The sequence below is a fragment of the Manacus candei genome, unplaced genomic scaffold, assembly GCF_025592945.1.
Source record: "Manacus candei isolate 608988 ecotype Guabito, Panama unplaced genomic scaffold, ASM2559294v1 h1tg000092l, whole genome shotgun sequence".
Taxonomy (NCBI): domain Eukaryota; kingdom Metazoa; phylum Chordata; class Aves; order Passeriformes; family Pipridae; genus Manacus; species Manacus candei.
This window is the reverse complement of record NW_026138140.1, coordinates 1,205,108-1,231,551: the sequence shown is the minus strand read 5'-3', so window position 1 is coordinate 1,231,551 and position 26,444 is coordinate 1,205,108. Positions and strand designations below refer to the sequence as shown.

The 26,444-nt window shown below is 41.0% G+C and overlaps 1 protein-coding gene across 1 annotated transcript in view; it reads left to right on the top strand.

The window, feature by feature from the left end:
* The window catches only part of RNF150 (ring finger protein 150), a 119,298-nt gene that overhangs the window by 69,577 nt on the left and 23,277 nt on the right, over positions 1–26,444 (top strand). The window contains exons 3-6 of the mRNA XM_051768149.1: positions 6,018–6,089; positions 6,507–6,589; positions 13,514–13,610; positions 19,249–19,459. Of these exons, the coding sequence (XP_051624109.1) occupies positions 6,018–6,089; positions 6,507–6,589; positions 13,514–13,610; positions 19,249–19,459 (463 nt within the window). The remainder of the gene's footprint in view (positions 1–6,017; positions 6,090–6,506; positions 6,590–13,513; positions 13,611–19,248; positions 19,460–26,444) is intronic.

Below are 26,444 nucleotides of genomic sequence, written 5' to 3'. Positions count from 1 at the left end.
GCGCCCTGAGTCCTGAGCCCTGAATTTATAAAGCACTGTCCATCTTTATGGTAGTTCAGCAGAGAATAATAATAGGAATGATAATAATAAATTTAATCTGTTCTTGTCTGGATACAACTATCTCAGCATCAGCAGAACTGGAAAGCCGAGGCTTCTACATTTCATTCTAATGGTACACTAGAAAATGTTATCAGTGTATGAAATCTGAGGAGATAACCATTTTAATGCAGGGAAAAAACGCACTATAATTCAGAGAGGTTTCTGAACCCTCAATAAATTACTTTCAGGGCCAGGAGGGTTGCCTTGCTTATTCTGCAGAAAAGGTAAAGCTGAGAGTGTTAATAATCATCTTGTAGAGAAAAGTACAGCCGCACACTCTGTAACATATACTTGATTATAGGAATCCCTTACCCTCCCCCATTGAAATTCAGGCATCCTCTGAGATAGAGTGCAGCTGCTCTGTATTTACAGACAGAAAGAATATATTTTCCTTTTAAATATACGGTCTGAAATTTTGGATAGCAAGAATGAGACTATCCCAGCTGGATTTTGAACATCATTGGCAGCAGATTCGCTGTGACTGTAATGGCTGTTGTAATTTTTAGATGCTTTGTCTGCAAAAGCACATGGCTGCCTAATTTGTGTGTGTAAGTGTGCTTTCAATCAAGTAATTATACAGGCCGATTAGCAATCTAAATAGAGATACATAAACATAAAACTCAGCAAAATAAGAAGCTCAGTCAGGTAATGTGAGGTTTGGAACTGATAGGTTTATATGTTCAAGCAAATTTTCTTTTCAGTGTTTTCTTTCCAAGGTTTGAGTGAGACTAACATGTGCACAAGCAGTTGTCCTGTGGAGAGGTTTTAATAACTTTTATATTTTACTAGTTTTGTTCTTCAGAAGAATAAGAAAGCATGCCTCCTAAGAATTTTTTTTTTTGGCCACTTTTGCACAATAATATGAGACAAACTAGAATACCCTTTCATCATACAATTTGTCTGACATCTCTTCTAATCTTTCTGTTAACTCTTTTCATATGAAAAATGGCAGCAATATACAAAGCTCAATGATTTGTGTTAATGCATTGCTGTGGCTTGTTTGTTTTGTTTCTTTTAGTCCTGGCTATGGAATATAATGATGTAGGTGGTTCAGAAGAGCTCATCTTGCTCTTGGCCTTGCCATGAGGGTTCCTCCCTGTTCCCTGTAAAGTTCTGCCTTTTTTTTCTTTAACATATTCTCTTATAGCACAAAGATGGGATCACAGATTTCTACAGTAATACCTCGGATATTCAGATATATACAAAGAAAAACTGTTTGTGTGGCTTTGCTGGAGCAAGGTTCTTTAGTCATTGCACTCAAAAGCTTTTAGCATTATAACTTGCACACGTCTGTTGCTATAAAGGTGTTGTGCTTACTTGTTGGAGAGCCTAGCGTGGGTTGGAAGCACCTTCATTGCTGACTAACTTTAGAAGAGATGCTTTCTTTCTATTTGTATTTGATGTGTTCAGGCTAAAGTGTATCCACAGGCTGAAGTGTTTGGATAAACAGAGGTGGAGGGGGAGCTAGCTGGTCTGTTGAGAGAAAGTTGTGCTGTCAGTTCCTACCCCACAGTGCAATGAATTTTAACTGTGCACACTGAGTGCCTTGTTCTCAAAAACCTGTCACTCATTTATTAGACTTCCGTTAAAATAATTTAAAAATAAGTGTTTAAATTAGTTTTGTCATCTGAATTATTTAAAGTCACACAGTTTTTAAAACAAGGGCTTGTGAGGCCCTATGTTTTCTATGTCAAATAAGAACCTATGCCTATCTCTTCACTAACCTGTGCCAGGCGTGGGCTTTGGAGGTTTGGCTGATACTGAATTTGATACAAGGGGCAGTTTAGCCTCCTGTGGGTTAGTAGTCTGGGTACTGTGCTGAGAGAATGGGACAACGTGTCTGCAAACTATGACTGGCAGAAAAAGCTGTTCTCTCCAAGCAGAAGTGTTGCACTGTTACATGAAGGCAAGATATTAGAACATCTTTCCTTGGTCACTGTAAGTCTCCCTAAATCATCTTCCATTTTGCCTCTTCCAAGCTGACTCATTGCAACTGTGTCTTCCTTTCATGAAAAACATCATGTGTCCTTTTGTTGAGCCTCATTACTACCTTTGTCTAGTCCTATTATATATGGGGACCCTCCTTTCCAGGTCCTCTTCCATTCTTGCACACAGCATAAGTTTCTGAGCAAGCAGTAAATCCAAAAGGAACTGATTTAGTTGTCCATCAGGAAAGCGATGAGTGCAGCTAGCAAAGAACCAGCTACAAAATGGTTAGGTATCAATTTTTATTTTAATATATTTAATATTTAAGAGTACCTCTAGCACAGACAACTGTACAGTACATGTGGCAGTAGAAGATAGGTAGTAATATTCATATGGATGAACGTTTTTTCTTCTGACATAACAAGATGTTGCCCTGATAATAATCCTTTTGATATGAAGAGGATAGATTTGTGTAAGAAATGCATAGGCAATCTGTTTCCTCAACAGCTTGTTCCTGGAGCCTTCCTGAAGATGAGAGAGTTTGTAAAAAACCGTGAGAATTGTTTGCATCATGAAACATCACATTGCAGAGCTAATTAGAAGTAGTTTGAAATTATATGACAATTACAGAGTCAAAATCACAAAATATTCAAGTGCCAGAGATAATTCAGCAGAATGTGGCTTGCTGTCACAGCCCTGTAGCAACCAGGACACAGACTTAACAACAACCAAAAAAGAAAAAATCAACCCTGTCAGTGTGTCAGATTTCATATTTCACCAGTAATAGTAGAGTTCTCTTGCTGTTGTTTGTGAGGAGATGATGTTCCAGTGCCAGACTTCTTTACCATATTTCTTCCATGTAATTTCTTTCCACTGGCTTCTTTTTAAGAGGAAGGTTTCTGCAAAGTCATTTTGAAGCTAGGTGGGCTTCATTAGTTTGGCAGGACAGTGGAAGCCAAATCAAGTAGCAATCTCACTGGGGTTTGGGAGGATTCCTTGCATCCTGTGTTAATCTTTAGTATGTGGCTGTCAGCATGTGGAGCAGTTATTTGAGATGGAAGATTGCTGGCTGTGACTTTGAGAGTTTTGGGCCACTGAATAGAAACATCAGTCTTTGAAGCAGTTTTGGGAAGATGCTTCCCACAATGGAGTCTGCAAATTTTAAATGTGGACAGGAGATGTGTCTGAGACCTTGTCCCAGTGATACACTTCATTTTGCACAAGGTGATCTCCTCCTTGCAAAGGTGATATTTAGTAAGGACATTAAGAGAGAAGAACTTACTGTAATTCTTTTTCTCTAGCATTTACGGTCATTTACTTTCTCAGGAGCACATGAGTGATGCTTTCCATGCTACTGTCCTTTATTTTTAACTAGGATCCCCATTTCCATAAAACCACTGCATCTCATATGCTTGACTCCTTCCAGTCCAGTACTGAATGTTGCAGCCATGCTAATGAGATTATGAGATTTATGATTGTAAATCTCTAAGCCTCACTTTAAACCCTTAGACTATTGTAATGCCTCTTAACTTTTAGGAGATATCATTGGTTATTGATAGCATGCCTTGCATTCAAATGGGAGAATCCTTTGAAAGTATGCCTTTACTCCAAGATATTCCTGTTCTTTGAAAAACTAAATTACTCTCATTCCCATGTAAGTCATGAACTTTTCTATTTATGATAGATAAGAGAAAGCAAACATGAAAACGAGCAGATCAAAGATGTACATGAGTTTTTAATCTTGTCCTTTCCCCTTCAAGTGCGTGCAAAAAAGAACTGAGACATTTCATTAGTTTAAGTAATAATAATGATAAAAAGGAATCACAAGCAATTTCTGAAACAGGACATAATGGCTCTTGTCTTGCTGTATATTATCAGTCTGTCTTTGATTTACATTAAAGAACCAAATAGCTGGCAAGAAATGTTTCCAACTCTCATCTGATCCCTTTATTTAAGGGACACTGTGAGAAAAATGGACCACAGAAAGAGATGTTGTATAACTGCAGGATACTCCCTCACATGCAATAATTAGTTATTGTGGGAAGCTCATATATAAATCTCATATGATAGCCAAGATTGTTTTCACCTCTTTAGCCAGATCTGAAATTGCTCTCTGCTTTCAATATTGCATGCATTTTGTCAGCTTCCATGTCTTTCCAATCCAATAAGCTTACTCTCTAAATTTAATTCAGTGATTTTAATTGAATCTGAAGAACAAAGTGGTAATTTATTAGTCATATCTGTATGGTGATTAGGCCTGAACTTACAAACTACCTCCAGCTTCCGTCCATTTTTGGCTTCATGCTCTCACCCCCTCCAGCTGGAAACCCTTCCTGCTGACCAGTCCCTCTGAACTCCAGCACAGGCAGTGTTCCCAGCCAGGAAAGTTGAATGTCTTCTGAGTCACCAAAGGCCCTAAGTCTCTTTCCTATCTAACAACACATGGCTGGAAACATGGATGGGGAGAGGAGGTGAACGGAAGAGTTCAAGTGGTGGCGAATTGGGATGCGCTGTATTATGAACTGTTACAAAGCTGACAAGAAGACACTGGAGTAGGTGTTGCTGCCTGGAACTGTATGACAGAGGCATGAAAAAAGTGAGAAGTGACCAGGAGGAGGGTCACCACTATGATCTGGGGACAGGAGCACATGGCATCTGAGGAGAGGTGAAGGGAGCTTGGCTTGCTGAGCTGGGAGAGGAGCAGAGGAGGAGGAGAGAGTCTGCTTCCAGCCTTCAACTGCATAACGGGTGGTCAGAGAGGAGTCAGAATCAACCTCATCTTGGAGGTGCACATTGATGGTCACAAATTACAGCGAGGGAAATTCCATTAATATGTTTAGAAAAGAAAAAAGACTGAGATTGGTTAAGCGCTGGAACAAATTATGCACAGGGGTTGTGAAATCTCCCTTCCTGGAGATATTCAAAACTTGACTGAACACAGCTCTGGCTTTGAAGTTGACCCAGCCTTGAGCAGGGGGCGGTTGGGAGTACATGACCTCTCAAAGAGTTTTCCAGCCTGTGAGTCTGTCTCCAGATGGCCTTGTCGGTGGGTTAGCACAAGTGAGCAGCCAAGTCCTTGGAGCACTGATACAGCACAAGCTCCATAGCACAGGACCGCTGAGCAGTGGTTGTATGGACTGCCCTGCAATGATCACAGCCTCTTGCAAGGGGCAGCCACGTCCACCTTCAGCATCTGAGAACAGGGTGTTTTGCATCAGGCTGTTATTACATACTTTAATCCTGAGTGGCTGTGACCCTGTTAGCTCAGTAATGGTGTTTTGGAAATATGGGAGAACAGTCAAAAATGTCACATGGTAACCAATTTATGGTCCACTGGAGGAAAAGATAGAAAGGGGAAGAATGAGCAAATGGTTATGTATGGATAGGATGTTACTGCAGGACTATATAGTGCTTTACCTGCAAGTAAACTGCAGATGCTTTATCCTCATTTTTATACTTTGCATTGCTTTTATAAAGTAGGCAACTCTGTATTGCAGGAAAAAAGAACAGGAGAGACTTTTCACAGTTTTTCTGGTTAACAAATTAGCAGCTCACTTTCAGGTCTTACATCTTGCTGAAGATCATGAACTAGCAATGAAGCAATGTACAAATAAAGTTCAGTGTTCACTTTGCTTACTGCCTAGTATTTTTTTTTTTTGAAGTCTCATTAAAAAAAGAGAGGGAAGAAGTAGGATACCCAAATAGTTGACTTGTTAGATCTGTTGGTACTCACTGCTGTAGTTTAGTGCCAGGAGGGGCTCACATGCAATCTCCACTGGAACTCTATCAGAGTAGTTTGGCCTCATCTGCTCTGGGTTACCAGCAAGCCTAGAACACCTACTGTGGTCTTATTATGAATTATTATGTTTATATTTATACACTCTCCTGTTCCATGTACAGTCATTTGCAATTATTAAGAAGGGTAGGGAGAAAAAGTGATGGTTTCTGCATGAAGAGTTGCTCTTTTCGTAAGATCAAATTTTGTATTACAGCGCCGGCTTGGAGATGCTGCAAAGAAAGCAATCAGCAAGCTGCAAGTCAGAACGATCAGGAAAGGTGACAAGGTAATTTTTCAAAATGCTTGTTACTAAATGAAATTCAGTGCTGAGGATTCTTTCAGACCTCTGGGACAATGAGGCAGAACAGAAATGGCAATTGCTTATTTAGCTACTGTGTCCTTCAGGTGGAGGAGGAACGTTGGTAAGCAAGTTATGTGGGGAACGGAGTAGAGAGGGTGATTCAATAAAGATGCAACAAACCCTTGAAGTTAAACCATGCTAACTAAATCTACATGCTTCCCAGTGCAGGTTTCTAGCTGGAAACATATTGGAAAACATTACTTGCTGGTCTTGAAATGCAGTTACTGGATTTGCAATCTACTTCAGTGACTGTTTTACTTTGTCACATAGGCTCTTGTATAGAGAGATGAGCTAACAAAAATAAAAAAAAAATGAAAATTATGAATGTTCTCTCTCCTGTAGGAAACTGAACCAGACTTTGATAACTGTGCTGTTTGTATTGAAGGCTACAAGCCCAATGATGTTGTCAGGATATTGCCTTGCAGGTAAGTTGAAGTTGCTTTAGCTCTAATAATCTCTCTACTTCAAGACAGTCTCTGTTCTCACAGTTTCACACTGATGAGATTACCTGAGAGCTGGGGGAGGAAAGGGAAGGATGAATTTGTTATTTGGATCTATTCAAAATCTGTTGTTAAAGATATCTGAAATGCCTCTTTATTCAGCATGAAGTGAAACAGGTATTAATGGTGGTGAGACCTTGAGGGTTTAGTATAACAGTGAGAAATTTTGTCTGATCTGGACCTATTACAAAGGTCTTCGGTAGGATTTTTAAGCTAAAGGTTTTGATTCCTCTGTTTTCCTCACTTTTTTTTCTTAATCAGTCCAGAATAAATGCCTTAGGAGAATTTGCTTCTGACTTCAAGGTGAGGCCTGGCCACAGCAGACAGGGATAGAGCAGGCTCCTGCTCCCCATAGAGCTACTTCTTTTGCTGTCCTGGGCCATGTTCAGGCACTGAGGAAGGGCTGACTTTTGTCAAAAAAATCTCCAGTTATAAAAAGAGATACACTGAGTAGAAAGAGTAAAGCAAGGTGAGAAGAAGAGCTTTTCAGTGTATTCTTTCTCCTTTTTCCCCCCTCGTGTGAGCATGCCCTGTGCAGAACTTACATCCCAGTGATGTGAAACAGGAGCAGAGCCTCCTGCCGCCCCTAACAGCTGTATTCACCTTTGTGCTGTTGTATTGTCATCTGTGAAGTGACATGAAGGATTCCTCTAAGGAAATCAATTTCTTAAGAAATTTCCTAGGAACACTGGTTCCTCCAGGAGAGCAACAGCAAGTGTTTGATTTCCCTAGATATAAGAATCTTAAGTGCTGTACATGCAGAGCAGAGGTTTTTATTTTTTTAATAGAGCTTCTTCCTTCTCCTGCATCATATTCACTGGCTTGAGAAACCAAAATACTTGTTTATTTTCCTGCTATGTTGTTCCCTAGTAGATATTTGAATGTTACAAGCTGTCCATTTCTGTTAGTTCATGCAACTCATTAAATCTGTTTACTGTCATCTCTAAGTGGCAAACAAAAAGCAACAGATTAATCATAAATTTGACCTACTGTAAATCCCCCACAATGACAAGTCACATGTGAACTCTTTTTTTGTTTTGCAAACAAACACAAACACATCATCTTGTGAAGCAGAAATACAGAACAGTGAGAAATTACCAGAAAATATGGACCTCGGTTTGACATCAAGCCTGTTTGCATAGAAGCAGAATAAAGCTTGGAAATTTTGCATGTTAGAGACAGGCAGTGTTTGGAGGTAGTTATACAACATCCTAAAATATGTCTAAGCTTTAGCTTTCACTTGTGTGTCACCCCATAGTTCAGTAAGACTTTGTCATGCACAGTGTTGAGTCAAGCAGAGTGGATAGGAAACACATAGTTAACAGGTGGTGTTCAATTCTTGGCTGACTTAAAAGGTCGCCCAGAAAGTGACTCACGCTGAAAGGGTAGAAGCCGCAGAACTGTCTTGTAAAATACTCACAGTTTGAGCCTCAGCAGTCTGGAATTATAAAAACTCATCTTTCTCAATCAGCTACTTCACAACCCCCTGGCTTTCCGGCTACACAAGTTGTGAGGGCAGTGTTTTGCGTGTTCTCACGTGTTTGAACTTCTGAAACATGAAATGGTAGTCTTGACTCTTTCTGCTGTTGACAGTCTTGTCTCCTCATTAAAAAAAAAAAGAAAAAAAAAGATTAATTTCTGTGTCTATGAAGTGAGTAGGAGTGTGTTATATCTTGATAAAGACCTACAGACTCTGTAGTTTTTTTCCTCCAGCATCCTCAGTTAAACCATGTGCAGTTTCTTAATGTGGGAACATCATTAGATTGCTGTTTAATAAAAGGCTGGCATGTCACCAAGCTTACAGAAGCCAGCACCATATGACACCAGTACTGGCTAACCTTGGTGTTTCTATCAGAGATGTAGAAGGTTTTATCTGCAAAGCAAAATATGCCCCAGGAGTTGCACATGAAAGGTGCTGCCCTGTGCTCTAGGTAGTACTGGGAAAGCCACTGCTGGCAGGCACACTCTGTATAAAGCCCTGTATGTCTTGAGATTTCTCTTTAAGACTCTTTAAGACTTTTTAAGAGCCTGAATCTCCTAAGAAGTTGGTACCAAAAGTCCACCTCCTGGTACTGCAGTGGGTGAGCTCTGAAGTCAAATAGCTACATGTTTACTAGGATTTAGGCTGTTTCCCCAAACAATCCTCTTTTCTGCTGGCACTGGGATAGCCTGTTGTTATGTACCCCACTCTGAAAAGCTCAGAGGAGAATTCTAGTGAACTTGTGCTTCTTCCTCTCTGTCCTCTTCAGGCAGCTCCCACAACTGACTGTATTAATAAACTTCACTCTGCAGAGTGTATTAAATAAATAAGGAGTGACACTTGGTGAAAAAAAAAAAAAAAAGTGTTGACTTTAAGCTGGTTTTATGTTTAATGGTAGCAAACATCACTGAAGTTGTCTTTGAGGGCACTGACACACGATCAAATGTAACCGAGTTCATTGTTCCCAGAGTGACATCCTTGTCACAGCCCTGGTTCGTTCTGCTTTTCCTCCATCTCCAGCTTCAAAATGCTGTTGCCTTTTCTGCTCTAGCTTTGGAGAAGTTACTGGTGCTGCTGCCTCCAGCGTATGCCTTTTACTAAACTTCTACTAACTACTAAACTTCTATAGAGAGGCAAGACATTTCTTTCAAGATTATCTCTGCTGAGTTCCTCATAAGCTTTTTTTTTGGCTGTTTCATTTCTCTCAATAATAAACACACTCTCTGACCCCATTCCAGCTTGTTCTCTTCCCCTGAACCTTCACTCTATGAACAACTGTGATTTCAGTCTGCTTCACTCCTGCTTTCTCTTTTTATTAGCTTCCTTTGAAAATTATTTCATAGCACACATTCTTTCCTTTCATTCCTTCCTCTCACCCTCATCATCATCTTCTTTTATCCTTCCTTTTACCTCAAAAGTAAACAAATAATACCCTGGATGCACCCCTAAAAGCTCAAACCATCTTGTTGGATACTACAGTGCTGCTCAGTCTCTCATCAAAACCCTTCTCAATCCCCTGCTTTAGCCCTATGTCTAATCCAGGCAACTGATTCTCTTACTCAGGGTCCCTAGGGATGTACCTCTCTCTGCACAGATGAGACTAGGAGTAGAAGGCAGGAGGAGAACAGTTTCCCCTAACCTGGAAAAAAAGCTTCTCAAAACTGTTGGCAAGCTGAAAGCTTTACAATAGTTTTACTACAGTCATCATTGTAATTTGGGGCTGAGCTCAACATGACTTTTTTTTCTTGGGTGATTAAAATTGCAGCTTGAAAGAAAGTGTAAATACATTTCAAACAAAAGTAATCACCAGTTTAAAAAACATGAAGTGCTATTTAGATAATAGTAAATGGAGTGCTCTGGGATTCTGAGGTTCTTTTTCTTTGTGCTCTGTGAGCCGTGTGCAGTCACAGAAGAGTACAGGAGGGATCCCAGGAGGCTGCCACCTCTGGAACAGCACAGGGACTCTGGCACGCACGTGTCGTTCTTGGGAGCTTTTTCCAACACACTCTGCAGTCTCCCGGGATGAAGACTCTGCAAATTCCCCTGATAATTTATTGCAGTGCTTTGTTACCCTGACTGTGGTGAAGCCTTTCTTATTGTGTAGCCTGGATCTCACTTGCTGCAGTTTAAACTCATCATTGTGCCTCTTATCCCTAGGAGAGGGAAGAGCAGTTGTTTCCTTTCCCCTCATCAAAGCCTTTTTGTATGACGTTGTTGCAACATCTCCTCGCCTTCCTCTCTGTCAACTAATCAATTACAGTTCTTTTGAGAAACTTTTCAACCCATCCCAATCAACACAGTTTTGCAATACATGTGGTTGCACACAATAGAGAAAAAAACCCAGGGTTTCTTTTCCAGGTTTGACTTTGATTGTCAAAGCCATATCCCAAGCCTGTGCCTGGAACATCTCTCTCTTAGTGTCTCCTTGTATGGGTCATTACTTCTGAACTCATCCGTGCTGCCTCTGTCTTCTCCTTCCATTTAAAACTTGCATCAGCCAGAACTGCAGAGGGAGAAGGATTTTTGTTGCAGTTGGTCTCTTTATGTCTTTATCTTACCATGTGATGGTGAAATACTGCAGTTGCTCTCTCATCTTACCTTGTGCTCCTTGAATTTGGGTAATGGACTGATCAGGACATCAAGCAATTGACAATTTGTTAAAAGCCATAAGTGTGTATGTACATAGTACTATAGCTAATAACAAAGAAAATAAAGTTTCAAATCCAAATCTGCAAAGCCTGCCCCCGTGCTTCTCTTCACAAATGTTTACATGTTCAAAATAGATATTATGAAAGCTCTAATTGTATAATGCAGTACAAAAATTTTAAAAGGCAAATCTTTATCTGATTTTCAATAACATTCCATTTTTCTATAGATTTCTGTCAAATCGAGTTCCTTCTGTTGTGCATACTAAATCTGAAATTAGTAGATTCATAATAGACTGTGCTACATTAGTATTGAGAATTGCAAAGTGACACAATCTGTCATGTATTTAAATTGCTTGGCATTGTTAGGACTTATTTTAGAATATTGTTTTTGAAGCCAACTTCAGGAGCACTGAACTGCAGTTTTTGAAGTCTTTAAGTCACAAAAGTTCCAAGCTTTTGTGATGAACAAACATCACAGAATTCTGCAAAATGAACCCCAGTTTGACTGAGGCTCTCAAAGCTGGAACTTGAAAACAAAAAGGAATTTTCTAGTCTATGGTAAAATGTCTTAATAGAAATTATGCTTTTTTTAATCCAAAACAGATTTTGTAAATCTGGAGTTTTTTCTGAGAGAATAATTATCTCAGATTTTGTAAATGTGTGGATTATTTTGGCACAGACATGCTTCAGATGTTTGCCAATAAACGTGTTTGTTTATTAATTTGATTATATAGTTAAAGAAAACCAATCACTATCAAGAATTTCATAATTATTTCAAATAGCAGAAAGGCAAGACTTTCAGTACCCTCTGTGAATTAACACACCCAAGAAATTCTGTTGGTCAGACTTTTTTAAATGTAAAATTACACATCCTGAGAACTGTGTGCTTTCCCCTACTCAGAATGCTTATCTGATGATGTGCTGAATATGTCCCTCCTAAGATAAAAGGAAGGAATTCTTAAGCAGGACAGAGACCAAAATCTGGTTCACTGTGTTGTTATCCATTAAGTCAGGTCTTGTTTGGAAGGACAGCTCTGATCTTTAGTAGCCTTAGTAAAGAAGTGATTTAAACTTCAAGTTTAAACTTCACGATGCCTCATTTGCATTAAATCATGTTGACAAACAGGGTCAGACGAGGTTTGACCAAGTTCAGTATTGCAGCCAACTCATATAATTAGACTGGATCAAACTCCCAAGAACAGATTTGCCCTTTCCCATGGTTGTGTGAAGTGATACCAAGCACAGGAATGTGATAATGTGCAATGTAGCTCTGATTCACAAAGGATCCTTTTTTTTTCTAGAAGTAGTGAGTAAAAACACTGTAGTGAAAAGAATAAGATTATGAGATTTCACACAGTTTTGACTTTGAATTTCTAGTATTACTTAGGACTGCAGTCCTCTCAGAAGCCAAACAGCTGCTCTGTTGGCCAGTAGCATCTTAGTAAGAGCTGGGGTTACAAACCAGTATTGTGAAAGTGCACTTCAGTATCTTCCATCAAGCTGAAAGTGCATCCTGTTGTGTGAGAGGAGCTGTGCCATAATACTTCTGCTGACCCCTTCAGCTGAATAAGTAGGACTTAAATATTTAACGTTATTTTGGTACATTAAGTGATTCTGGCTTTCTCAGAGATGGCATTTCCTTGTAGAGGCTGGTATGTGCCACGGTCCAGGCAGAGCCTTAGAATCAGAATTGTTTAGGTTGCAAAAGACCTGTAAGGTATCAAGTCCAAACATAAGCCAGCACTGCAAAGTCCACCACTTAACCATGTTCCCAAAGTGCCACATCCACAACTCTTTTAGATATCTTCAGGGATGGTGATTCCACCACTTCCCTAGGCAACCTGTTCCCATGTCTGACCACCCTTTTGGTGAAGAAACGTTTCCTAGTATTCCTAGTAACAGAATATGCTCACAGGAGAGAATGCAATCTGTCAGTCAGGTTCAAGCACTGAATATATCTATATTTAATATAATCCATATTTAGTGATATCAATATTGATATTTAATAATATCAATATCAGTTTGTGTCAGGCAATGCTAGAGAAGAAACTTTCAGCTCCTCCACCTGAATAGTGTCTAAAAAAAGGGGTGCACAGCAGCTACAAGGCTCAGGTAGCTGCTTGGCAGTCACTTCAGACCTAGAACAGTATTAGCAACAACTCCTTCAGGGCTGGCATTGTGTAGGAAGTCTCTCTGATGGGCAGCTTCTAAAGAGCAGGAAAGTCAGGGAGAATGTGTTAAGCTTCATGCTGGCTTTTCTGTTTAAATGAAAAGTATCTTTTTTTTTAACTCAAGTTTATTTGCCTGTGCCTCTATCCTGAAAAATACTATGCTCAATGGCTTCACATTTAAGTTATCAGGTGTAATCGAGTTTGTAGAAACATCAAGAAATACTAGCATGATTTTTACCTTTACCAGCAAGCAGCTTTTGTTTACTGACAGCCTTTAATGTTTAAAGAATATGGGGTTTGCTGATGCATTTTGTGTATTTTCCCTATTTCTCTAATTATGCATGTCTTCTATTCCAAACACACTTAAATGTGCACTTGTGCTTGAGATTCTGAAGGAACAATCTTAGTCTTGTGTGCATAGGATCTAGTTTTGCAGTCTTTAGAGAGGTCACAAACTGCAAACTCTTTACTGAATTCAGAATCATCTGGTACTAAGTGGTAAATCGTGCTGTGGTGCATTTGAATTAAGATATCCTGGTTTTCCTTGCAGGCATCTTTTCCACAAGTCCTGTGTGGATCCCTGGCTGCTAGACCATCGTACCTGCCCGATGTGTAAAATGAATATTCTAAAAGCTCTAGGGATTCCGGTAAGCACATCACAGAGCAGCTGGTGGGGGCAGGAGGGAAACACCAGCTACTTGGGTATATCCTTAGCCCTTCGCCTGTCTGTTCCCATCCTACTCTTTTTTGCCAGATTTATTAACTGATTTATTAAGGGATGTGCAAGGTCTGACTCTACCTCGCTCCTGCGCTCCACTTCTATTAGCAAGGAAGAGTGTGTGTTTGGTGATTGGTTGGGTGTTGGGATTTGTGTGTCTGTGGTTGCCTGCTTCGTGGAGCAGAAGATTGTTTACTGGTGTTTTAGTGGATTTATAGTTTCTTTCACATAGCTTTCGCTTGTGTTTTAAATCAGGACTGGATTTATTTTTTTAATCATGCTCTCAGTTCCAATCTCAAAGAAGAAGTCTGCAAATAAAATTTTCTCTGCTATACTGGTCAAGGACAACTAATTGCTCATTCTGGGAAACCAAATCTTCTTTCTGTCAGATTTCTCTTAAAGTCTATCTAGAGCAAGATCTGTACTCCTAATTCCAATTAAGAGGCATTTCTCCCATGGTGGGCCACATGACATACAAGACATTGTTAAGCCCTTTGTTATTTGAAATATTCAACTGTGGTTAGAAGCTGCCAAAGCAGTTGATCTTTTTAAGTTGCAAGTTTGCATTCACATAGTGCATGTCCTGTTTGCCATACAGTTCCCCAGCTGGAGCTATCACAGAGCTCAGGGGCTTCTCTAGGAAGGAGTGAGTCACCCTCTCCCCCTGTGCAAGGCTTGCCACGTGACACTGAAGCTCAGTGCTGTAACACCACCAGTCGATGAATTAACAGGTGCTGTAAATACCCTCCCAAGTTAGAGATGGTGACGTGCCAGTTCCCATATGAAAGAGCTATATAAAGTAAAACAGCTCACGTGAACATCCTGGGGGAGCTGATCCAGCCGTTTTCCCGGAGTTCATTTTCATGGAGACCAGGAAGCAGGTTGCTGCAGAAGAGGGTCCACGGCAAGCGATGAAGTGTGTTTTTGCTGAAGTGGGCAGATATGTTAATCAACCTAATACAATCCAAAATAAAAAGATGCAATGGGAAAAATGACGTAGAGCATTTTAGTCGGGGTAACATGTCATTACAGCTCGGCTGCTTTTTCTGCTAAACCTGTATATTGTCTTTAGAATATTGAAAGGTGATACAACAGTTCAGTCAGTATTTGAGATGAAAGCCAGAATGAAGGCTAGCTCAGCCATTCAGCATCTCTGCACCTAGGCTTAAATACAGAATTTTTTCCCAAGGTTCCATGTCTCAGTTCACAGGCCTGCCAGTGAGCAGTTATCCAGGATTCCGACAGCTCCTCTCCATACCCAGTGTATTGTTCCGTGGCTTCCACACCATTCCTGCACTCACACCGATCCGTTCACATTTTTGCCCAAGCACTTCATTAAGGTGCTCTTTATCAGGCTTCATAATCAGGGGATATAAGGCAAATCAGACCACCAGTTTTTGGAGGCCTGCAGTGAGATGTTAGAGGCTTCCAGAAAGTTTAGTGCTGTGAGAATTTACATCCATAATACAGCTCTCACTGGCTTCACTGACAGCTACTGAAGGCTAAGCATGTCCACAGACTGTCTGAGGCTGGGCACAGCAAGGGGAAAGGAAAACATGCCCAGAGGCCATCTGTAGAGGTTTTGTTTTACATGAGTGGCCTTTACTATATACAAACAGCTCTGTAGTGGCAGGTATAGAACCTAATTGCCAGGAATAATTAAAGTGCCATTCACTTTCCTCAGCCATCATTTCTCTCCTCACAGCTCCCTGTTCTCTCTGTACCACAAAGCAGAAAGGAGATCCATTCTGCATCCGTCACTGAGGGCTTTCTGCCTGGAGTTTCTGTGGAAATAATTGTACTGGGCGTGTAATTAAAGACACTGCTGTAACATACATGAACAACTGGTTCAAATTAAGTTTTCCAAATCAGCTTTAGTGTTGGTCTGTCTCAATACTAAAAATAAAACACTTATATGTTAATGTTCCACTAGCAAAGTTTGTTTAGGGGATTTTATTGTATGAAGTTCTGTAAAAATTTCCTTGGGTTGTTCTAAGACAACAAACTGAAAAACAGCCCCCTACATCTTTTGGAGGGGGCATACTGGCTCCCACCTGCATGGATCATCAGTTAGGTTCATGAAGGGAACATAAGAGAGCCTTACCCCTCGAGGTGACTTTCAGTAGGAGCTGTTGTCCATGGGAACTTGGAGCAGATGATAGCCTTTGTGTCAGGTGTCCTCTGAGTGACAGCAAAGGAAGTGGAAGTCTGAGAGCATCTGGTAGCCTGAGGGTTAAAAAATCCTATACTGCTATCAGTTGCTCCTCTTCCTCTCTTTTCTTTGCCTTCTCTTCCTGACATACACCTCAACTCCTGCTTCACCCTCTCCTGCTTCTCCTCTGCATAACCACTCCTTCCCAACCTCTGTCCTTCTGAGCTCCTGCCCTGCTGTCACTGCTCCTGCTCACTTGCAGGACCTGTTCTCCACCTGCACAGAAATTGTGTGTCCTCACCCTTCTCAGCACCAGCTGAGGGCAGCCCAGGGTGGACATCAGTCCTGAGGGCTTGCAGGCACTGGGCAAAGCTCACTTCTCTTTGGTGAGTGTAGTTGTAGGTGTTGGTACTGGATAAGCCACCAGTCTATCAGCACACGTGAGCTGATGTGTTTAGAGGCTCATTGCTTAGCCAGATGTCTGTAGGCTGCTGTGGGAAGAGATGTTCCCTCAAAGCACCTGTAAAGCTCTAAGGCTTCTCAGTGAGAAGTGGCAAACATTTCTGTAGAGTGGATAAAGCAAAATGTCTCTCCCTAACCACATTCTTGAGTCTTGCTGAGCCGTCTCAGGTGGAATTTCCACTCACAGGAAAGCAGCGTTAGGCAGGCACCAGTCTCTGATGGGAGACTTGAGTGCAAATTTGCCCAAGTCCTTTTCCAGACTTTTACAATGGGAGGAATAAGGAAATCTTATCACAGGCAGGGCTATGGTGTTTTTTTCCTGCCAGCAGCATGTTTGTCCTATGGTTGTTATTAAGGACCTGGCTTGTGTGGCTGTGGATATATTGTGCTTCATTTCACAGACTTGGGATTTTCCAGGAAGGGATTGGTTAAAATCCAAATACCTAAATGTTTCAATTCAGTTCACATCTGAACTCTCCATTTACTTTGTAACAGAGACTTCAAATATTATCTGCCCTAAACCCAGATTCCCCAGGCAGCTGTGAGACACCGAAATGTCTGCACTCCTTTTCACGGTAGCTGAGCACCCAAACACCTTCACTTTTCTCTGTGGCACTCTGCAGCTCTGGAGGATTATTAACTATTTATCAGCAAATGGTTGGCCTAACCTTTTCCACTCCCTCTTTGCTGGTGAATCCAGCTCAGACTATACTTCTCACAGCTGTAATATTTGAAATGGATTATCAGTTAAAGCGTCTTTCACTTTAAATAGCACTACATTGCTATTGGGATGATCATATCACATAAAATAGTTTCCCCCTGCTTCTCCCTCTTTTCTGCAAATATCTGCTGGATATGCAGTCAGATGGATTTTTGGCAGCAGATTGTGTGACTTGAAGCTATTCACTAAGAGCCTTAGCCAAGCCCTCAGAAGTCAATATAAAACCTTCCCTTGACTTTAGTGGAATTGTGCTCTCAAAGCACTTACATGCAAGGAATGAGTGAAACCAATATAATTAAACTTAGCAAATGTATCTGGGTCACTCTGGCAGCAAAAGCTGTAATGGGGGGGGGGCGTGTTTTGATCAGTATTTCATATCATTAGTTTTATAGCATGCTGCTTACTTTGGGGCATTTTTTCCAACTAAAATGATTCAGGAGTAAAGGGATTAATTATATCAAACAATACTATTTTTACATCTTTAGTGTTTGATTTGGCTTTCAGTTATAATCCCCACTCTTTAAAGGTTTAAAAATTTGTGATAAAACCCCATTGTAGGAATAACTGGCATCAGAGCAAAGGACAAACAACTGATCCCTTGGAAAAAATTGAAATACTTTTTTCTGTAATAGAAAAAAAACCAGACTTTTTTTTTTAAGATACACTGCCACCAAAGGCAAATTTAAGTTAAAAATGAAATTCCTAAAACATTTTTTCATAATAGCTGAGTGCTACATCTAAGGGATAATTTTGAATCCCTGTCCTGCATATAAGTGATTGGTATTTAATTTTAAAAAGTGCAGGTTCAGTGAGTTTCATTAAAACCTGGTATAGCTGAATGTGCCTTTATTCGAATTCTGAGGAGTTCTTGCTGCTTGTGGATTAGGCTGGACCCAGGCAACAACAATTCTAATTTTTATACCAAACTTCAGTTTGTGGATATAAGATTGTTTAAATTGCCTGCCTTTTTCATTAGGAACATTTGTGAAAAAGTACTTATGAGGCGGCAACCATTAGACAGGGAATGTATGTGAAAAAGAGAAAACATGCGATTTTCCTCCTCCTGAAAAAACATGTAAGCATATGGTAACCTTCTGTGCCTGAATTCAAAGGGATTTCTCTTGTGCTTAGAGTTAAGCCTCTCTTTAAGCCTTTGTTGTATCATATTTTACTTAGTTTCTTGGTGCCTGCTATGGCAAAATAGGCAGGTAGTGAGATTTTCCAAAGTGCCTTAGCATGTGAGAACTAAGCATAGAAAAAATCAGATCCACTGAAGAGAGTGCGTATCCTGTGACGTTAGCCATCTGGAAGCTGGATTTCCAGGCTAGCAGCTTAAGCCCTGTCTCTGCTTAGTGCTGAGCAGAGGGAAAGCAGAGGGGGCAATTCATACTTAGGGGTATGGGATGAATCCCACAGCGGTATTGTCTCAAACCACTGAAGTTAGAGGAAACCTAAGTGACTGATCCAGATTAGCTGTCTGATTCCTGAAAAATAAAGATAAATGGGAACAACTTAATTTTACGTTTCCTAACTAAACCAGGTGTCTGTGTATTGCAGCTCAGTCTTGCTGTGTCCCTCTGTCGTTGGTCTTGCTAAATCACATAGCAAGAAAGACTAGAAATCGAATAATACTCTTCGAATTCCCATAACTGCTTGTCTGTTTCTTTTCTTATAATTTTATTTTATAGGAAATACAGTATTATCAAGGGAAATGATCTTTTGATGTTTAGAAATTGTCTTACAAACAGCTTTAGCATTTGTTTTTGCAGCCCACACATAGATGCACCCACAGGCAGCTCCCTTGGATTCTTATTCTGGGAAGCTCTGATATTGGCTCTATAAAATGTATATTTCGGGAAAAGATAATCATTCCCCTTCCTGCTGTCTGTTTACATTTGTGATCTGACTCAGCAATCTGCTTATGTTGAGCAGATCGTATCAATAAATGAGTTACACTCTTCCAAAACCTTCTAAAAGTATAAGTAATAATGTTTAGCAATTGTAGGTGACACAGTTTAATAATATTTCCGTGGCATACTTTGGGTCTCTCTTCCAACAGATTGTTTTAAGTACATGAAAACAGACAAACTCTGTGTGTTTATTCATTACATGTTGCCATTTTCAGTACTGAAATAAAGTGAAAAGCTCAAAATAAGTGAGAACAAGTAAATTCAATCTTTTTATCAGGTAGAAGCTCGATTTTCTTTTTTTTTTTCCTTCTCCTCCCATTAGCCAAATGCAGATTGCATGGATGATATACCTCCAGACTTGGAAGCATCCATAGGAGGACCACCAACCAACCAGATAACGGGAGCCAGTGACATAACAGTGAACGAGAGCTCTGTAGCCCTGGATCCCCCAGCACGGACTGTGGGAGTACTACAGGTCATCCAAGATGTAGACTCCTTTCCCCAGGCTGGGGAGGCTAACTTCACAACAAGCAGTAAGTTCCAATTTCTGGCAGAATTTGCACTGAAATAAATGTTTAGAAACCCCAATAACAAACTGATCTCTTGAGGGCATTTCGCTGGAGCAGTGGCCGTACTTTAAGCCCAGCAGGGAATCTACAGGGTAAGTAAATTTAAATATCATGTGTTCTCCTGTACTCTAAAACCAGAGCACAGTGAAATAACACTGCCAATTTGTACAAAAAAAAAAAAATAGAATTTTGTATGCTTTCAATGTGTTTATTTTTCACTTGTGTAAAGGGGCACCATTTGAACGGGTAATTCTCAAAATGTCTTCGTGTCTCTCTGTTCCTAAAAATTATGTTCTCTCTTGAAAATCTACTTCTGACAGTTTAAAAGGAATGTTGTCAGCTGTTTCGAGTGAGGATTGTACTAGTCTTAAAATTCTCATTTTTAGGTAAAATAGCAGATCAGTAGAAAATACTTATCTGTTTGGTACCAGCTGGTGTATTGACAAGACTAGTATCATCAAATATACTTTGAAGGAAGGTAGAAGAATGTAACAAAATATAGGTTTGTGTATGGAGTTAGTGTAGGTCCTGGGAAAAACTATACATTTTCAACCATTTCTCTAGATACTGCTATGGGCCTGGGCATGAAAAAGAAGACAAATAGTAATATCACGTGTAGAAGGTAGGAGACAGATGACAGAACTAAGATGAAATGATTTTACATTAGTCTCCTTACTCTTACATTTTCCCTGATATTGCAGCCAGCATCATGGCAGTGAAGATAACTTGTGGAAATGCTGGACTTGTGACCTTAGACACAGGTGACCCAGAAGTAGATTTTTAAATTTGGTTTTGTGGATTAGGTTCTGGTTTTCTTTAAAGGTCTGACCTTTTTATGGTCTAAGTACTGAATCCAGCAAGGGGTGAGCAGCAAGGTTAATAAGCCCAGCCACCTTCCATGGCCAGCCTTTCAGCTCGTGGCATTCAGCTTTCTCAGGTCTCCTTGAGTGCTGGCAAGAGCTGTTCAAAAAAAGATATTCCTTCCAGTGATTGTTTTTTTAAATGCATTTGAAGCTGTTTTAAATAATGAAGGAAAGATGGTACCACAATGTAATAAAGACTGTGCTAGACACTGTTTTCAGCTGTGCCCTCTTAGCACTCCTGAAGCAAGTAGCTCCTCTCACAAATAATGATCCTTGCCCCACTGTTCTTTACAAGGTCTGCTGTTAAGGTTGGGAAGGAGGGCTGTGATGTGCCCTTTATACACACACAGCTGCATGACAGATGCTGGGAAAAGCCAGCAGCCTGGTCCAAAGCCCAGCACAATGGGCAGTCCATGCTTTTCATCCCACGATCTTGTCAGACTGAGAAGCAGCTCTGCTGGTTTCTCACCATGAGTAACAATGGTATTGAGGCTGCCAGGGAGCACCAGAGCTCAGTAACTCTCCAGACACTCTTTTCCCTCCAGGTTTGTTTCCAGAGTCTGCAGAAGGAACAAAGACATTTTTAATTCACTTTCCAAGTTGCCAGCTAAGTTAGATAACTGGGTGAAAAACTTGCTCTGAGCCAGCAGAGTACTGCAGGGCCTGCAGAGATGCTTTATTTTGCCTTGTTGCTCCAGTTTTCCCTCTTGCCATCCATTTGCCCCCTTACCTTTAATAACATCAGGCAATAGACCCTAAGACTGGACAATCCTGAGGGCTGACAGTGGAGCCCATGGACAAGGAACTCACACCAAAGCCAGTGGTCTGTCCTGGCAGACAGGCAGCAAACCATGGAGTGTCAGATCTCCATCACCTGAAGAGACTGGCCATGTCTGGGGAAGGACTGTGAAAAGGGTTTTTCCCTGGTTATTTCCCCTGAGAGAGAGCAGGAGAAGAGGGCCTGAGTTCTGTGAATGTTGTGAGCCTCATGCCATCACAGGGGAGGCCTGCTAAAAGCAGGCCTTTCCAGTTGTTTTGTGAGGAAAGAAGAGTCCTGAGGAAAACTCAGAGCACCTTGAGACTTTCCAAACCCAGCTGTGTGCCTGCCTATGCTGTGGTTACCACACAGTTGCTCGGGGAACTCTGATTTGATGCTTGGTTAGTTCTTGTCACTCACTCATCATTGATATCTAGACATGAATCTTCATCTGGATTTCTCATCTCAGAGGGGAATACAATACTTGAATATTCAGCAGTGGTAAATGTGCAACTTAACCTGCTGTCACCACCACATCTGAAGTGGTGCATTTTTTGCAGTAGTTCCCAGAAGCAGCCATTTGGTCCCTTTTTGCAGCAGAGCTGCAGCAAAGAAGAGGTCTTTGGTTGGGAGATAGGGGCTGAGTTCCAGCAGTGATGGGAATTCATCTCTCTGGTCAGCTTATGTGAATTTGGGGCATTCAGGCACTCTGAAAGGTAGAACTTGGCCTCTTGGGCAGCCTGAACTCTTAAGCCAGTGAAAGGGACCTTATATATAGTTGTGGTATGAACCCAAATGGTAACTAAATCAGAGGGCAAATGTAGGCTAAATAACTGGGTCATAGCTGTCATAATAGATGGGACTTCATAGGCACTGTGTCTGTTTATTGTATTCAGGCATTGTATTTCTAATTTCCAGAATCCTCAGTTACACAACTGCAGCGCTTGCTGAGCGTGCCCTTTCTGTGAACTAGACTGCCTGGGAATTTGTAAGCGATGACGCTGGCTGCTCCTAGGAATCTTTGCTGAAGTTGCTAGGTTCTGGCCTCTTTATATAGCATTAGTGATGGAACCTACTCCGAGGCTGAATCTGCACTGGAAGGTTTTCTTCCTTTTGTTATTGAACCTGTGCAGACTCCAAGGCTCCAGTGCGGTCTTGACGTGGCATCCTGCACCCGGCACCACAAGTCCTTGCATCCTTCCTTATTCCTCACAAAGTCCAGTGGTCCAGGAGTTGCCTTCTTCTTTCCACCCACTTCTGCAATACTTTTCACTTAATTGTTGCATTCTTTTTGTCTGTTGATTAATCGTTCTGGTATTGTTGTCTTGGTTTGGGTTTAATTTCCCTTTCTGTGTTTCCAGTGATTATTCAGAGCCAGAAGAGCTCCCACAGTGTGTGTCTGGAGGGAGGATGTTTCCAGAATACTGTTCACTTTGGGTAAAATTCCATCTCCATGGTGGCAAAGCTCCTACCTACTTCAGTGGGACAAGATTTTAATTTCTGGAGCTCAGCCAGTGCTTTTCTTCTTACTTCTGTGTGTATGCTCAGCACACGTTTCCTCTTCTCTCCCTCCCTTTTGCCCCCTATGCTCCTGAATAGGTAATATCTTCCATAAGACCCTGGGAGATGTACTGTACTGTGAGCATCTGGATGGGACTTCATTTGGGGGCCAGTCCCTAGGGTTCCTTGCTGAACCAAGCATCTCCTGTTTAGTAGCACTGAGCACTTGAAAATGGACCAGCAGTTTCTCCCAGCTGCCTTCTACCAAGCCTTCATCAAGTCCCTTGGGCATATCGACAGCCCAAAGTCTGTTTGGTATTTAATCTTACTGACTGTTTGCTCTCTGTGGTGGGATTTTGTGTAGGATCCTGGGATAGCATCCTGCAATAAATTTCTGTAGTCAGCTGTTGAAAATGTATTGATGGACAAAGTGAAAAACTGGAGTTGGGAAAAAAAAAAAGGAAGGCAGGAGGGTGAAAAAATTGTGTGAAATACCTAAGAGTTCATCTCAGCTGAGTTTACTGCTTTGACTCTGTAACTTTTCAGCTCTCCAAAGGGTATGAAAGAAGATAACGTAAGGATCTTTTTCTACAATAATGCATCATAGCAATCTCTGTTCCTAGTTTTTCATACTGAGTTATGCAAAATGCTAACATGTTTGGAAATTTCAGTGCTGGTAGAATTTCCTGCCCTACATATGAGGTGGGTGTGAGCTGGACTTGGCTAAGATCTGAACTTGAAGAAGCTCTGAGCTAGCTTTGGAGGGTTGATTTGGGATTTGAGGAGGACATTGCAATATTCTCTGGGTCAGGCTCAGCTGGGATTGAATGATATGGTTAAAAAGGTAGTTTTCTGGGAAAGTAGCATCTAGATTTTCTAAAGGTTGTATGGTGACCCTTGCAGGTGAAAAGTAGTTAATTTTTTTCATCTTTTATAGCATCCATGGTTATTTATCTCCCTCAAGCATTTGCTAATTTCTGCAGAAAATAATGTGCACTGCCCGAGTCTTTGCCCTCTCTTCATAAGTCCTTCTAGTTTTTCAATTTAGACAGGCTTTTATATTCTGTTCGGTGGGATGTCTCATCCCACTGCATAAGGCCTCAGAAATCCCACTAGCACAATCTCTGTACTTGGAGGAAGATCCATAAATAATTTTACTGCAAACATGAACGGGACTTTTAGTACAGAACACCACAAGCTCTCCCCCGAGGTGTCATATCACCTGCAAAGTCAACAGAGCTTGGTGGACTGTATGGCAAGTGTGGGCAGTCTAGAGAATACCAGCAGTTCCTTTTCTGCCTCTCATTTTGTTCTTTCCATAAAACCCTGCCAACGTACAGCTCATCGTGACTGTTAGGACCCTTTCAAATCTCTTTGATAGCTCTTCATTAAATCTATTAATATAACTTTTGAAGTAATTATTTTGATCTGTGTATGTCTAAAATGTCTTTTTGAAGAATAATCAGCCTTTGGAAGTGGATGAAAGTGCATGATAAGAATCTGATCCTCTGTTGTCTTGTAACCACTTGACTGTTCCTCCTTGCTATTAATAGTGGATTTCTTGGGCGGAATGTAAAGGGGGAGGAAAAGGTGGAAAAACTCCCTAGACAGTAGTTAATGCAGAAAGTTACTAACACTTGCATTAGCAAGTTCTTACACTGTCCCAGAGGGAGAACACTGATGGGACCTAGTTAAAGACTCAGCAGATTGGGTCCCATTTGCCTGGCATGTGACAGAACTCCTGGTGGCTCTATTAAAAGCTTGTGAGGATGTTGCACTAAACTGTTGTCATGGGCTGAAACTGCCAATGAGCTGAGCTTCTAGATTTGTTTTGAGACTAAGACTGGTGCCAGCATAGCATTGGTGGTTTGAAAGAGTCACCAAGTGAAACATAACTGGCACTAAAAATGTACTTTGGATTATTACATACACCTACAAGACTCCTGCCAGCCTCTGAATGGACAGTGAAGCTTTCCTGTTATAAAACTGCTCCTCCTTTCCATATGTTAAGATGTGAAATACAGACAGTGCTTCTGTACAGCAAATTGCAAAAGGGGATGTACAAAATGCTGTGAAACAAGGAGCAAATTTAAATTTGTTTCGTTTGTTTTCTGTTTCACATCTCCTGTATATATTGACAGTGTGTACAGAGCAAGGATTAAACCATTAGTTCAGCAGCTGTGATATGGCACACACAGCAGACTGGCCTAACCTAGGGTGCCAAAAATGCTGCAGATCTCAAGAAACTTGCTTAATAATTGAGTCTAGGAAGAGATTTAAAAGAAAGTGTTCACCTTCAGTAGTGGAAGCTCCATTTGTGAGTCTGTCTCTATATCTAAATTCGTCCCTAGCTTGCCACTCTCTGTCCCAGATTACAAGTTCCTGCCTGTATATTGCTTTTGTGTTGTGCAGCTACCTTGGGAACCCAATCCAGAAGCCAACCAGTTTCTTCCTGGTGGGTTTTTTTTAGTTTGGATCAGTTCCCTGATCCAGAAGTTGTCGTACCAGTACAACAGGAGGAAAGAAATGTTGAGCACAAGAGAATAGAGGACTGGGACCAGTGATAAGATAGCTTGTGTCTTTTTTTATATTTCACTGTCTTAAGTAGACAGCTGGATAAAACATTGAACAAGAAAGCTTTTAAAGCAAAATAGACGATGTAGAGTAAAATACAAATCTGAACTGCAGAGAGACCAGATGACAATAGTAGCTGATCTCTTTGATTTATCCTTGAGAAGGAAAACCTTGCCTCGCAAGAGATATTTAGTATCTTGCATACAATTGGCTTAATTATTTAGGACTCAATCTCACATATCTTGATGTCTGTACAGTTTCTGTTCTCATCAGTTTTTACACAAAAGCCTCCACTGAAGTGACCAGGAAGTGCTGTTTAAAATACAAATGTGCCACTGTGATTCTGAATCTTTTTATTACCAATTCAGGAACAAAACCAAATGCAAGACACAAGGGCCCAGCTTGGATCAGCACCTGAAAATAAGAATTACGAAGTAAGACAGAGCAATGGTTCTGTAGCCAGGCAGGCAGAGGAAAGGGAGGATTCCAGGGTTAGTGCTGCTCGTTGCTGCCAGTATTTCAGACAGATAGGCAAGGCAAAAGTGATGCTCACCTGTACTGCACAGAGCCCAGAGACCCCTACCAGGGTCAGGCTCAGCTGAACCAGTCAGTACATACAGAGATGGACTTTCAAAAACCTCACAGGTAAGAGCAGATTACAGCAAGCAAACAGATCTCATAAATTCAGTGGGAAAAGACAGACAGTGAAAAGGCAGCTGTGCCTATGGGTAAATAAAAACAGCAGGTTCAAGTACAGGAGGTACTCAGAAAGTAATGTCATTTCTGCAGCAGTCACTCCTGATTCTGCTTGCATGTGTTTTGCTCCGAGTGCCTTGCTTCATGATGGAGCTCGCATTTGCTTTAGTGCTCTGCAGTGTTGTGAACCGCTTTGAAGGTAACTCAAATGAAAGAAGTCAGACAAGAGCTCTGCTGATACAATGTTTCCAGTCACTGGTGTGTAATGTTTTTCTCCTTATTCATCTGGGCTTTGAGCCTGTGAACGTGCAAGAGGATCATCCGCACAAGGGAGCTGTCTGGCTTCTCCCGAGCATTTAAAGGATCACGTGCATACTTACACCTGTACTTGTTGTGCTGTAACCAGCAGTTCTGATTTCTCAAAAAGCACAGAAGAGTTGCATTTAGGAGAGTTTAAGTGAAAGGGGGAGAGGGAGGGGAATGTTTTCTCCAGATTCTTGTAGGGGCAACAGCTCAAGCTTTCACATATGGTGTCTAATACTCTACAATTTCAGCCTCG